The 14616-nt window shown below is 40.0% G+C and overlaps 2 protein-coding genes across 2 annotated transcripts in view; one reads left to right on the forward strand and one right to left on the reverse strand.

The window, feature by feature from the left end:
* tpk1 (thiamin pyrophosphokinase 1) overlaps nt 1–12645 on the forward strand; it is a 64077-nt gene extending 51432 nt beyond the window's left edge. The window contains exon 9 of the mRNA XM_020087436.2: nt 11698–12645. Coding sequence (XP_019942995.1) covers nt 11698–11843 — 146 coding nt within the window. The 3' untranslated portion in view covers nt 11844–12645. The remainder of the gene's footprint in view (nt 1–11697) is intronic.
* On the reverse strand, nt 12359–14506 carry sec61g (SEC61 translocon subunit gamma). The gene is made up of 4 exons (XM_020087441.2): nt 14349–14506; nt 13850–13957; nt 13467–13569; nt 12359–12526 (listed from the first exon to the last, which is right to left on the reverse strand). Exons 2-4 carry the CDS (start codon nt 13941–13943, stop codon nt 12517–12519), a joined length of 207 nt encoding a protein of 68 aa, XP_019943000.1. The 5' UTR covers nt 13944–13957; nt 14349–14506; the 3' UTR covers nt 12359–12516.
* Between the last annotated feature and the right edge of the window lie 110 nt (nt 14507–14616).

Here is a 14616-nt window from a genome sequence, read left to right on the forward strand (position 1 = left end):
ACTGTATTTATGGACTTTCATAGAACACCATGTGAAATGATTCGGATCCTGAAGCTGCTGCAGAGCTGAGGCAGACATCTTGTTCATTTAGGGTTTATTAATACTAAACATGTCATGTGTCCAAATCGCACACCCACCAAGTGTGAACAATGAACAACACCTTCTTATGCCAAATACACAAATATTATTATAAAATTAAACATAAGGTGTATTGAAAAACTAATTCAATGCACACTAGTTAGGATTAACCCACCAAAGCCAACTGTTACTCTATTTATGAGACAAGATTTCTTTGCTGCTGAGTACATAAAGCTGTTTTAACATGTAAGATTGTGATATCGCCCCAGAGGTATGAAAAGTTAAAAAAAGAAAAGTTTCCAGCCAACATTATGCCTTCAAATGATGAGAAACTAAGCAACACAGGTGGAAATAGTTCTTGAAAATTGTCCATAAATGAAAGTAATGTTACTTCTCAACTGGAAAATTGTCTGTGTTAAGTTTTACCAAGATAAAAGTGTAAAGTAAATTTAAATGTACTGCGAACTACATACGTAAAAGGGGAACGGGAGGGGTAAAACTTATTTTAACTTCAAATATAGCAAAGTAAGATACACAGGTAAGATGGAAATTACCATGTGTACATTAAAAAGTGGTAACAGTAACCAGAGAAAACATCTAAGCCGTCTTACCGAGTTTGGATTTCAGGGAGGGGCAGTAGGTGTGGGTGCATGATGGAGAGGTGGGGGTCCATTGAAGGTTCTGTCGGGCTTGATACGACGCTGTAGCTCACAACTATAAACTCCTATTTAGCCTGAACCAGACAGGAATCCAATAACTTTAAAACTTTCGAATAATCTTAAAAACAAGAACCTGTTAAAAGGTGCAGTTATGTCAATTGTGGCTTAATGTATTTTTCTCCTGCTTTAATGGATATAGTTTTTCAGTGCATTTACATTAAAAGGATTTCCATAAACCACATTCCTGCGTTTTCAAAATAACTCAAGTTTAACAGACAAGTAAACGAGAGTTGTGAAAAAGAAGATGAGTGAATGTTTTGTCGAGAGCATTGTGCTTAGTTTAAATGTCCGGTACATTAAAGCTGTAACCTCTGGCTTTCCAGAAGAGCTGTCCGCAATAACTTCCAATGGCCTGTGTATTCATAAAGTCAAAGATACAGAGTGTTACGATCTTTTATAACCCCAACCACTATAACAGCTTGAAACCAGAGAGCGAGGTTGTTATTTTGTAATGTGACGTATGGGTTTTTATCATCAAGTAATGTTTTATCACAGTGCTACAAGAAGATGAGGCAATACTGGACTTTGGACCAAACTAAAAAGTCAAAGTACACTTAAATAATGTTGAAGAGTTCGGGTTGACAGCTAAGCCTGAATCGAACATGAGTACTGGTGGGACCTTGCTGCCACGGCTCCACAGTATTATCACTACTGTACAGTGTCTGGCTCCAAATGATGTTGACAGCGCAACATGGCGGCCCCCGCATCCGAGATGTTTTGGCTTAATTTCTGTACAAGAGAAAGTGGAGACGTGCTGTCCACCTTTATATACATTCTGATGTCTGGTGACCTGTACTTGTACCTGAGCCCCGACATGACATTATTTGCACGCACAAATATCTCTTCAGTGCTTTTGTTAAGGTCACTCAAAACCGTGGCAGCCACAGTTTAAATGACCACGACATGCCTCAGACTTTATGCTTTGTCTTTAAACATCCAATTTTCATTTTGCCATTCACCAGCAGCCATCTATTATGTTCCTTAAGAAGTAAATTGGGGTCAAGAGCTGTTGCCGGCAGATGAAATTCATCCAAGTGTACATTTTGGGGACATTTAAATCACCACAAAACTTTATTCCTACAAGTAGGAAGCAAAGCTGTTGGCAATGATAATAGTGATGAAGGTCAGTTTGACAATAGGTCTTCTTCGTGTGTGTGTGTGTGTGTGTGTGTGTGTGTGTGTGTGTGTGTATTGGGGAAAACCTTAGTCAGTCCTTTGTGACTCAGCTCTCTCCCATCTTCATCCTGCAGCATCATAGGCTGAGTTATGGCTTCTGGCCTAGTGTGTGTATGTGTGTGTGTTAAATTCTGCTTCATCAGGATGTTTTCGGCTTAGCGTGGATCATAATGAACCACAAATTTGAATAGCTGTCAACCACAAGGCAACTCTTCCCTGCATATTGTGTATGTATCTGTGTGTTTGTGTGTGTGTGTTTGTGTGTGTGTGTGTGTGTGTGTGTGTGTGTGTGTGTGTGTGTGTGCATGTCTATTTATAGTTATGAGGGCCAATTTTGGTTCAATGCCATGATTGTGAGGACATTTTGGCTGGTCTTCACAAATCAGATTTGTTTTTTGAGGGTAAAGACTTGGTTTAGGGTTAGGGTCCAGGGAATGCATTATGTCAATGAGTGTCCTCACAACAAAAGAGAGACATGCATGTGTGTGTTGGCTGGAGGGTATTAGTGGGCGTGCGTGTGTGTGTGTGTGTGTGTGTGTGTGTGGGTGTGTGTGTGTGTGTGTGTGTGTGTGTGTGTGTGTGTGCACTTGTTTCTTTCGTTTGTGTCTCACTGTGTCTTAGTCTCCTTGTATGTATAGAAACATGTATGTGTGAGTGTGTGTGTGTTACGCTTGTGAGAAAGAGCGAGAGAAACTTCTGTGGACCATGAACAATGGCTGTCAGCCCACTAATGACAGGAAGGCTGAGGAAGCTTTCCTCTGGAAGGTTTCCATTCAGCTTGATATGCAAATAAACTTCACAACACTGGTTCCACTCCTGCTCTTTATAACCCAAGCATCATCAGGCTCTTATATCTATGCACTAACAAGCGTCAGACCCTCACGCACACATACACCTCAAGCACAGAATAATACAAGCATACATGCACTTTGGAACTAGGTAATGAATCAAAATAATATTGATATTTAAATATCTATTTCAGTTGTCTGTGTTAGTGGTTAGTGTTTTATCAAGACAAATCTTGTTGTTTTTTACCTCAGGTCATAATCATTAAGACTTATTTGTGGTTTGTTTTTATAACACAGTTTCCAGGAGTCTTTTCACAATGACACATTTATTAAATTCTGGAGGCAAACAAACAATGGCTGCCACGTGGTGTATATTGACTGAGCCAGAGCTTTAGCAGTTGTCAATGGCATTGAAAGAAACAGCTAAACTGCATGAATGCAGCAAAAGACACCTGTGTTGGAAGGTTTACCATGTCACATTGTTCTAATACAGAAGACTAAGAAAAACAGTGAAGGTCGTCCAGCATAGTTAAACTTAGTTTATGATCAAATGCTGGTGTCTACATCAAGGCTCTCATTCGCTTGAGCTACACGCACGCACACACACACACACACACACACACACACACACACACACCTGAATGCATTGTGTTTACACAAAACTATCAAATGACCCACCAGTTGTACTTATTCTCTCAGTGCCGCACAAAGACACACAGACACACACAGGGACATACGGTTAACTAGTGCAACATCAGGCAGTGCACACTCACACATACACACACAAATCCAACGTGGACAGGTGCTGAGTTTGATTGAAAATAAAGAAGAGGAGGAGAAAAAAGCCTGAACACAGATGGATTACGGCGGCAAAGTCTCTGAGAGAGCCCGAGCAATTGAGAAATCTTAATTAAAAGTAAACTTTGGGTAAGATTAGAAGGCTTGCCCTCACTGTTAATGAGAGAATGCTGTTTATGAAATATAAGCCTTCACAAACACATCGGCATGCAAATGACAGTGTTTGAACAAGGACTTAACTGCATGTTCCATATTTTTAGTTACATCCAGAACATGAAGCATCGGTGGGAGCATAAACATGCAGTATGTTGACAATGCAGAGTGAGTAGCATGTTGCATCATTAGCTGATACTGAAACAGAGCTGGTCGCATTAAACTTGAAGGACACTTTTTCTGACCTAAGGCCTCCTTGTGAAAGCAGTGATGAAGCATTTGTATACAGTTCTCCCATCAGCCGCTATTACGCTTTACTAATACTAATACATATGTACTTTTCCTTGTTTTGAAGTTTTAAGTGCTGTGATTCCTGGTTCAAGCTCTCCAAGAACACACACACAGCAGGGGGAAAACATTTTGATGTGCATTCAGAAACAGTAAATCTTCGAATATGTTGACAGGACTGCCTTTAAAGCTTGTTTTTTTCCTACCACTGAGATGAAGCGCTGCAGCTTAAGGCTTTAGTTGAGTGTGCGAGCCGGAGGTTTCAGTATTCGGGAAGAATTCTAAATACAGGGAAGGATTGTTTTCAAAGGAGGCCAAAGCAATGTAGTTTATCTAGTAATCAAACAGATAGATGTGTCTGACAAAGTTGGTTCAGCGAGGTCTTACCCAGTGTCCCTGCCAGAGGCAGACATCTCTACTGTAAGATCTCTCCTTTCCCTTCTGTTTCCCGAGATGCAAACACGCATCCTGACCTTCTGTTCTTTCCATTTGTCTTTTCTTCTCTCCCTGCCTGTGCTTTTCGGCTTGCTTTCAGCTCGCCCAGTGTTTTTGTCTGAAGAAATTAATTTTCCCCCCTTTATCTTCGTCCGCAACACCTTTTCTACATAATACCGCCTCTCCCCACCCTTCTACCCCCCCGGCCCCCCATTCCCTCTCCTAACTCTCTCTCCTCCCCTCTCATATCTTCCCTCTCTCCTTCGCTCCCGCTCGGCAAGGTCTTAGAGAGGGGAAATGAAAAGTGTATGTATTCTGTAGCGTTGCAGTGTGGCAGCAGGAGGGAAAACTGCTGTTTTATGGTTTTATTTATGGATCTGTAGATTTCTGACGCTGTGCACATCACACACTGGGGCAGAGGGGGAATGAGGAGCAGCCTGATGTGAACTGCTTCTCATACCCCCAGTGGAGCTGCAGACTAGCTAGGAGGCAGAGGAAGAGAGCACACAGTACAGATTATGGACAAAACAGGCATCAGCTATGACCTACAGTGTATACTCCCAAACACACGCACGTCCATACACAGTATTTAAACACATAGGGCTCTATTGTAACAAATGAAGGGCATAGTGTAAAGCACCCGGTGTAACTGCATTTAAGCAAGTCCAAATTCACTTCTGCTACTTTAATCGTGGGGAAAGAAGGTCACTGTGCCAGGAGCATGACTCAAACGGGTTATTCGTAGTCTCAATTTTTAGGAATAACAGCCAATAAACTAATCTGTAATGTCTTTAAGAGACCGACGAGCTTTCACCTCAACAGATTCAGATAAAAATGATGGATTTGTGAGGTGGTAAGGCAAGGAACGTTCATTTGTATCGCACATTGCAGCAACAAGGCAGTTCAAAGTGCTTTACATAGAATACAAAAAGCATTGTGAAAAACACAAGAAAGAAGCATTTAAAAAGCAATTAAAAGGAGTTGCACAGAGGATTGAATAGATAAATAAGTAAATAAATAAAGGAAGAAATAAAAGAGTGAAAGTAACAGTGAGGTATAAGAAATTATGATTATTTCATTTAATAAAAGGCAGTGGCAAACAGAGAATGCTTCTGAGAAAAAGGCTTCACTTTAGACATCTATTTAAAAAGCAGAGTGTGCACTTGTTGTGCATGCGCCAAAGCAGTTGCATATTAATATTTTGCTAATGCACCCATACAATAACAGTAAAGTACTGCATCATTAACTTCAGAGCAGTTTTTTGTTGGCCTTAAGAGCCATTACACTCCACTGCCCTCAAGATAGCAATGTGCCGACAAAGCACCTGACCCCACCTCATATTTAAGACCAAGACAGTAATGGGCGCTTAGATAGTTTCAAGTACATTTGCTATTTGCTGGTTGACAGACTGGTGCAAGATATGATCCATACACTGACGTATTCATAAAAGGACATTAAAATGTGTGTGAAGGAAATTCAGAGATGTATTTCTAAATATTTAATATTTGCTGAAAACAGGTGAAAAGACTGAAGCAGGAGCAGGTTGTTTTTAAAAAGGTTGTGAGTGTAGGTTATGATTTCTCTACTCACCTGTTAAGTTGGGGTTAAAATAAACTCAGTTCTTTTGGCCTGGTTAGTAAGAAGTGGAAGTTTCTCAATATTTCTTATTTCTACATGATTATGAAAATTAATTTGTTTGAAAATTTGAAAAAAAAAATGGCTGGTTGGTTAATTACACATTTTCAACTCAATTAATCTACTCAAATCCTGCATCAAGCAGAAAAATATATGAACTATGCCAAACATCTTTCTGCAATATCAAAATACATCATTTGCACTGACTGATGCCACATTCCCAGCAGAGACAGGTTTTCTTATCTGAAGGTCAACTTAAACCAGCACAGTATCTGCCACCTCACCTTGTCTTAGACAAACCCAGCAGTGCCATCATAAAGATTTAATGGAGGTGGCTATCATTGCTCTGCAGATGGTGCTAACACTGCTAGCGCATGCCTCGGCTCATGTCACGGTCAAGAACTAGCCCCACAAATAAGGAGATTGTCAGATAGAGAGAAGGGGACATTGCTGTGTTGAAGGCTGATATGATATGAACAGTGCATGATTTCTTGAGGAGAATTCAGCCACATGTTTTATTCAGATCAGCGATGTTTGAAATCTCAGTCATTGTTCACTGATTCAGCTACAAACGAGACCTTGAGGAGGCTGCCATGTAGTTTTGCATCTGAATTGTTCAACCGGTAAAACCAAAAACAAGTTCTTGTGCTCTGTTAGAGTGAATCATAACTTAATGTTGGCACAATATTGTAAAGTTTGTATTACCTGAAGTATTATTCTTTATCATTCTGCTTCTGTGTATATTCATTAATATAACGCAATGACAGCCTCAGTACTGACTGTGAAACACATTTGTACCTCCACCTCATTTCAGTCATTTGGACAGCTCAGTATTGAACAAACATGATTCACAGAAAATGATTTTCTGACTCGAACTGTGAAGCGTGATGGAATTTGATAGCACGCTGGTCTAAAAGAGCGGAGGATCTACCCCCCTGACAGAATGAGTTCAATTTGCCTCTCAATGACAAGTTGTGTTAAAAGGGAGTGTGTGTTCCTCGCTAAATGCACTGGGTCATAATGGGAAAAGAAAATGATCTGTTTTTTGGTTGTGCTGGAATACCTGGGATCATGTTGACTAGCTCTATGTAAAGGAGTGATCATGCCACATTTTGCTTTCAATGAAAAATTTCATCCCTCATTACAGATGATTAGTAGAATTACCGTGAATAATCGGAATCATCCATGAGGAGGAGGGTGGCTTTTTTGTGTCTCAACGCTGATCAGGTGCTTTAAATGAACAGAACGCTAACTGAGATTTTCTTCCACCTGAGAATGAGGGGCGCAGATTGAGTTAAAGTTGAATAGATCCAGAAATAGAGCCAAAATATCCTGAATACAAACGCTGCCATCTTGCACCAATGTCAACATTTGGAGCAAGAGTCTGCACAGTAGGCATCGGGGGTGGAGTCATGGTGTTAATGTCCCACGGATACACTCGCCCAACCAATCATGAGTCAGTCTCAGCTGTCAATTATGATGTTTCATTTTTATAACATCAAACTAAAACTTAACATACATCAGTGTGATAAGAACTAACAGTAACCCTCATTGAGAAAAGATTATTCTAGGTGTATTTTGACTTGGTCCATGCCCCATTCACTAACATGGAGCCAGGCAGGCACCATGTGGCAATCAAAATGATTTGGCTTCACCTTGAGGCTGCCTTCATGTCGTCCATCTTTATATTCAGCCTATGATCACACCTAAGACATTTTAGTTATACTATAATGCTGAAAAACAAAATCCTGAATTAAAAAACGTTCTATCTGCTAACTTGGTGGAGGTGGGGTTTATGACCTATACTGCCGCCAGCCACCAGGGGGCAATCAAGACTTTTGGGCTTGACCTTATGAGACCTGTCATGTCTCATGTGTTTATGCAGTCTATGTTTCTAACAGGTGCTACATGTGCAGACAGAGAAAGTGAAATAAAGATTTGCAGATGTGCATCTTCTTCGAAAATCAATTGTGGGACTTATGGTCTCATTCTTTTTATATTAACATGCACTGAAGCTTTAGATGGAGACCAGGTACCTTGACTGTGACTACATTGAGTCACAAATAACTTGACACTAATATATTTTCTAAAAGCTCAATGCAGCACCTTTAACATGCCTCTCACAACAGAGCGGCAACACACTTCTCTCCCGTTCAGAAATGGACCCTAACACCAGTAATTCCCCTCCCTACCTGTCCACTGCAGTGCGAGTCTCTCCTCCCCGCGCCCACCCACTCTCCTGGGTAATTTGTTGTGTAAATACGGTCTACTTACAGCTGACGGGCCCTTTCAGCTGTGGCGCTGGAAATGCAATTACAGGCAGCAAACATCTCCATTGTTATCACTGGAGGGTGCGACGCTCATTTTGGTCCCCTCTGCAACGGGGCCGTTATTGATCGGTATCAGCTTCGAGGAGGGGATTACTAATGAAGCCATCTGAAAGCCCTTTGTGCTCAGTAAAGAGTTTACACGTGTGTGTGTGTGTGTGTGTGTGTGTGTGTGTGTGGATGCTTGTTTTAAATGGTTGTGTGAATGAGAGACACAGATTATGTGTGTTAGTAAATGTAGTTGCCTTACGGCCATTCCGCCTCCCAAAGCTTGTATGGAAGTGCTCTGCTGCCCCTAGTGGCCTTTCTTATGACACCATCCATCAATTTTCAGCCCTGAATATATCTCCTTCCCTCTCTGGTTGTAATATAATCACATTGTGCTGAGGGATAAATCCTATGGCATTTTTATATCGAGGATAAAAACATCAATGGGAGGTTTATGCAGCCTGCTGAAGGACCTAATGTGTGTGGAGCACTGGTGAATTGGTCTTCTAAGAAATAGTTGCAGCTCTAAAGGGTTTTTTTCAGTCATGGTGTTGTACGGTGTTGTAATCCTAATCCAAATTTTACAGAAAGCTCTCAAAGTCTCTGAAAACATAAAATATTAATAAACTAATGTAAATTAATTTGCTTAATAAGATTAGGTTTAAAAAAACAGTGTTATTATTATTATTAATAAAAAATATAATTATATTAACACTTCACTTACGTTTGATCAGATTTGACAATCTTAAGAAAACAAACACATGGTCATACCAAGGTTAAAATATGACACAATTTTAAATAGTGCAGACATATATTACGTCTCCTGTGAGAAATGTGTAACTGACTGATAGAGTCACAGTTAAAAATTGTATATATCAATCTATGTAGTCAGAGATTGAGGGACTTTACATGAAAATCACTTACTGGATTGGGCAGAATTAATCACTAGAGGGCGCTGTTGCTTAGTAAAAGTTAAATTTTTAATGAGATGATGGATGTATCCATGAGGACTTTTAATCCTCCCAAAGCCATCAACATAAGTGAATATACTCGTTTGCACGTCTCACAAAACACTGAAAGCTCTGCCTGGACTTGTCTCTACAGGTCGTAGACGACTCTCGTGGCTCGGCTGCTATGAGCCAGGTGGAAACACGTTACCCTGCAGAGTCAAATCCTCAGGCCCATATTTTAACCCAGTCAGACATTATTCTCACACGCCCATAGCACAGGGACTGTGGCTCTGTGCTCACTCAATTATTAAGTACCTTAACTTCACATGCAACTTGTTTTCCTCCGTGTTCAGAGTCAAGCTGACTTAATACCATGCTCATTTGGCAGTCTTTGAAGCAGCATAGGGATTTTTGTCCCTGTTTGATGTGAGTGCAGGCGCCTGTGGACACATGATTCGCTTCCTTCTCTCCTGCTTTGTTCCTTTGTGTTCATTTTCCCCTTTTTGTGAAGCGATTTCACCAATAATATTTTCTACATCCTTATTTTCTGATGTTCTTTGTCAATGCAGTTATCAGGTGTTGGCTCAGGTTAATAGTGTGTAATGTGCTGTATGATGTTTGAGGCGTAGCATTTGCAGAAGCAGGTTGTGTGATTAATTGGTCTGTGTTCTTCAACAAAGCATTTGTTCTTTGAAATTACCTTTATATGAGGGAAAAAGCTGTTTGCCTCAGGAGCAGTTCTTTATTCTCTGATTTCTCACACTGAAATCTTCAGATGGAAAACTTTCTCAAACTGTCAGAAGTAGAATTCATGGATTACATTGTTATTTTATCAAAATTTACCCAAAGCCGCCCAAAAAACTGTCCCTGTAAATATCAGCATCATGACTAATTGAGACTTTTAGAAACAACTCCTGTTTTATAACAACTAATGCTACATGGTTTTTAGGGGGGGGGGGGAAGAAAAGAAAATTACAGTTGCTATTCTTTGTATTTTCAAGTACAATTCTACAATTTTTAAATCTGGGCCCCATTTTCCATCTTTGTAAGCTCTACCTTTGTAATAGGGAAAACATAATTGAAAATTTTGAAGCAGTGTAACAGATACGGAAACAGATTGTCTATTCATTGCCATGGTGACGGCTGCTTCCTTCTTCCACTTGAGTAGCAAGGGCATCCCATAATTTGGCTATCCATTTATATCCCCAAATGTTTATAGTTTGCCTTCTTATTCTTGTTTACATTGTTGAGCAAGACGTGAGACACATGACAACGTCTGTAGGAATCCATAATGTTGTCAGTGGCAAAAACAAGAACATGAAGGTACTTTGACAAATCCCAGTTGTCACAACAGCGTTCTTGTTCAATATTAGAGCAACATTTTTGTCACTATTAATAATTCAGACCCAAAACGCTGAGAAAAAAAGGGCCCATGTGTAAAAGTGTAAAGCATAAAGAATCAATCTGTATGTGTGAGTTACAGCCTATAATAATATGGGAAGTTATTCAGAGGTGTATCTCTTATAGAATATGAATTACACTCAGAAACATTATTTAACTTAATATTCATGGCTCAATGTGATGCACCGCACAACAAATCAATCAGAGCTTCCTGGTTTGACCACATGAGGTCAGTGTTGGCCCAAGTGTCCTTTCAGAATGAATGGTTCCTTTCAGTCAATTCACTGGAAGTTAGACTTGAACCTGGAGCATCCAAGATGTTATAATGAGCCATAACAAAAGGTAAAGGACACAGCGATTTGTCACAGCTCTTGTGTCTGGAAAAGAATACAAAGAGGAAATTAAACATGAAACTGGAGCAAATATTTCACAAAGGTTTGACCTTCGAAGAATCCAGACTGTCTTAAATGTGAAATTATTCCAGACTAGATCTATCAGACCTGGTGAATAACATCTGTGGTTGAAAAATGTATCTGGTCTCACTTATTTTCTTTTCCCTCTCCTTGAAGAGTTCTTTCTGCTTCACTGTGCTACTTGTCGTTATAAAGGGTATTGAACAATGAGCCTTATATAAGTTGTCACCTTTCCTGTGTCAGCTGAAGGATTCTTCTTTCAGAGAATTTCTTAACACTTCAGCAAGCACTAAGTGGGAGTGTGCTCAGTGGCCTCAGCATAATAGCCTCTGTGAATGTGTGCGGTTCATGCCATGAACCCGGCATGCGGCCTTGACATCACCTCGCTAGATCCAAAGCTGTGTTAAGTGACGAGTCATGTGCACGACCTCACATCAGTTACACAGCAACACAAACTGCTCAATTAACTTGACTATTTAAAGTTGACATTTTTCAGTTTCCCATGTTACTGCAGCGTTTAAACCTCATTGTATCTGTCTTCTGTCCAGATAACCAGGTCCTGCAGTTTGGGAAGCTGGTGAGCACCTCCAACACCTACGAGCCTGTCGCCCCTGGAAACCCCAGGAAGCCTGTAACTGTGACCACAGACCAGCCACTGCTGTGGAGCATGGGCATCAAGAAAAATATAGAATAGAACAAGAAGCTTTCTTAGTATTGGAACAATCAGAACATCACACAGCAGTCACTGGTTTTCTCTATTTTGTAAAATGTTTTGTACAAAAAGAAAAAGGTGAACGCGCCTTTAAATGTAACAAAGATCTCACTCAAGTGCTTTTTTGAATTTTATATGAAGATGTGTCTCACAGGTTACTCAAAACAGAACCAAAATAGTTTTTTGAACACTATTCTTCAAAATGTATCACAAAAAAGCCTTTTTTCACACATCTGGGTCCTTTACATGCACAAATCAAGAACTGACATGACAGCATATTGGGGATAATTACAAAGAAGAGACACAATCAACAACATTACATCATCATTTAAAAGTGCAGGATTCCACTTCAACAGCAGTATGTGCCTTCTGTATCATCCTGTTCACCTTGTAGTTATTATCCGTCTCTGTCAAGTAGTTATGGATTATAGAATAAGTTAGAAAACGTAGACTATAATGTATCAATGTTGTTTGCACAGACGGGACAAATCAAAGTGTGGGTTTCCATTTGTTTTATTTACACAGCAAATACAAATGTTGTGCACAGAATGTAAAAATTGCCATCCCCTTCAGTCCCGATCACATCAGCCCAATATCACTTTACAGCACCGTCACCATCGCCAGGTATTGAAATTTGTTTTTCTCTGACCAGGAGTTACCCACCGCTAAAAAAAAAAAAAAAGAAAGCATTAGTGACAAGAAATCAAAATGTATTCATTTTTTACTGTAATATTCACATTGTTAATGATCCAGCAAACATTAAAACCACCACTGATGAAAACCACTCCCATCATCTCACAATTTTCTTTCAAGAGACAATCAAACTTCTCAAATTCAGAATATTGAATATTCTGAGACCCTTAACAATAAATTTATTGTATTTGAATGCTGTTATCTTTTATGCACAAAATTCAATAGTTTCTTTTAGATTTAATCTTAACTACACAACGATGAAGTAATTCATCATCGCATTCATGCCTGTTATCAGCCTGTTATTATGAATTATCATGTGAAATTAACACCTGGTCCTTGGATGAGATACTGCTATTCTATCACTGATGCAACAAAATAAACAGTCTAAAGCAAAAGAGGTGAGCAAATAATTTGTTCCCCTGTTAATTTACACGAGAATGTAGTTTTCATGAAATTGATTTAGGTCAAATCTGCAGGTAATTGAACAATAACTTTTAAGATAACTACGATTTACTGTAGTTTGGTGTTTGGATTTTAACATTATACAAAAAGTATATCTATAAAAACTAAGACACTTCTTAGTCTGTAGATATTCTTTTTATATAATCTTAATATTAGAGCCTCCTGCAGCCCTGGCAAATATATGAAACAGGCTAATAGCTACAAATACTCAGCTTGCAGTTTTTTTAAGAGACGTGTGTAGGATCATGAACACTATCAATAGATTGCCTCTCAGCAGACTCATCACAGATATCAGGGAGGCAGACCCTGGGATAAAAAGCTTTAGATAGCACAGTCCCGGACTAAGCATGTTTTAATTGTCTACTTGATGATATCAAAGTTGTGATCACATCAAATCAAGTCACTGTTTCACGCTTACAATGTGAATAATGTCGATTTTCTGCCACTTACACAATGATGTTGTTGATGGGGATGTGAATGAGTTTGACGAAGAAACCGATGAAACCCATGATGGCAAATCCGATCGCTGTGGCCATGGCAATCTTCTGGAACTCTAACAGGAGGACAGAAATAATTCAGTGGCGCGCTGGTGGTGGAGACGCCTCTTGGATGAAACGTGTGTTCAAAGTCTAGTACTGTAAGTACACTAGTACAACTTCTGAAGATACTATGACCAGGATGACTGAGAATCGTCACATATATAATCAAGTAAAAAGATCAACAATACAATCATGTGTTTCTTGATCAGCTGAATTTTAAAACCGTGCCCCTCAGTCACAGCACAACAAAGACAGGGGGCTCACTCAGAAGTAGATTTCAATTAAAGCTGCTACCTTTTCTGTCGGGTTTCGTGCATCTCTTCACGAGCCGGATGGAGTCTTTGACGAACTGCCGGCTGGGCTCCACAAACTGCATGACCTGATCCATGGTGTGTGTTCGGGCTGCGGATGAAGACAAGAAACAGACAACATGAGTGTTGAGCCTGGGCTGCTGCTGCTGCTGCTGCTCTTAATGATGACGTTGACTTTCAGCGCCCGGAGAAAATGAAGAATAGCACGGTAAACAACAACAAACTACACCGACGTTACCTTAGTTAACACATTAAACTAGCTTTTACATGGAACTGTAAACATTACATTCAGCGAAACTCGTGTTTACTACTGAAACTCTGATTTGTGGTTATGCTAACAGCTCCTAGCTAGCTACCGTTTGAAAAGCTCGACGTGGCGTTAGCTGGAAACCAGACAACCCCGAGTGAAAGCGCTCACAACAGTTCCTGTGTTCAACTACAGAGTGAATTAAAAGCTGTTCACGGAGCAGCGCTGGTCTCACCTTGTTCTGAGGTGCGGAGTAGAAGAGGGACACACGGAGCTCTGAGAGACACGTCGCTTTCTGCTCACACTTAACTCAAGAAGAGCTGACGTAGACTTTCACCGCGCATGCGCAGGAGACGCTTCTCCCTGTGTTTGATATTATCCACACTGCCACCTACAGGCGAGGAGGTTCACATACAGACACTCATCACAGCAGCGCTAGTGTTGGTTACTTTCATTTGACTCTTACTGGTTTGTTATAACCTTTATATACAGTCTATGCTTAT

Source organism: Paralichthys olivaceus, chromosome 17 (genome assembly GCF_024713975.1).
Source record: "Paralichthys olivaceus isolate ysfri-2021 chromosome 17, ASM2471397v2, whole genome shotgun sequence".
Lineage (NCBI taxonomy): Eukaryota > Metazoa > Chordata > Actinopteri > Pleuronectiformes > Paralichthyidae > Paralichthys > Paralichthys olivaceus.

What these genes read in the sequence shown, in the direction of transcription:
- sec61g (XM_020087441.2), bottom strand. Translation starts at nt 13,943, where the DNA reads ATGGATCAGGTCATGCAGTTTGTGGAGCCCAGCCGGCAGTTCGTCAAA. An exon ending in CACGAAACCCGACAGAAAAG is followed by an intron (nt 13,570 to 13,849) that starts GTAGCAGCTTTA and finishes TCCTCCTGTTAG; the next exon opens with AGTTCCAGAAGATTGCCATG.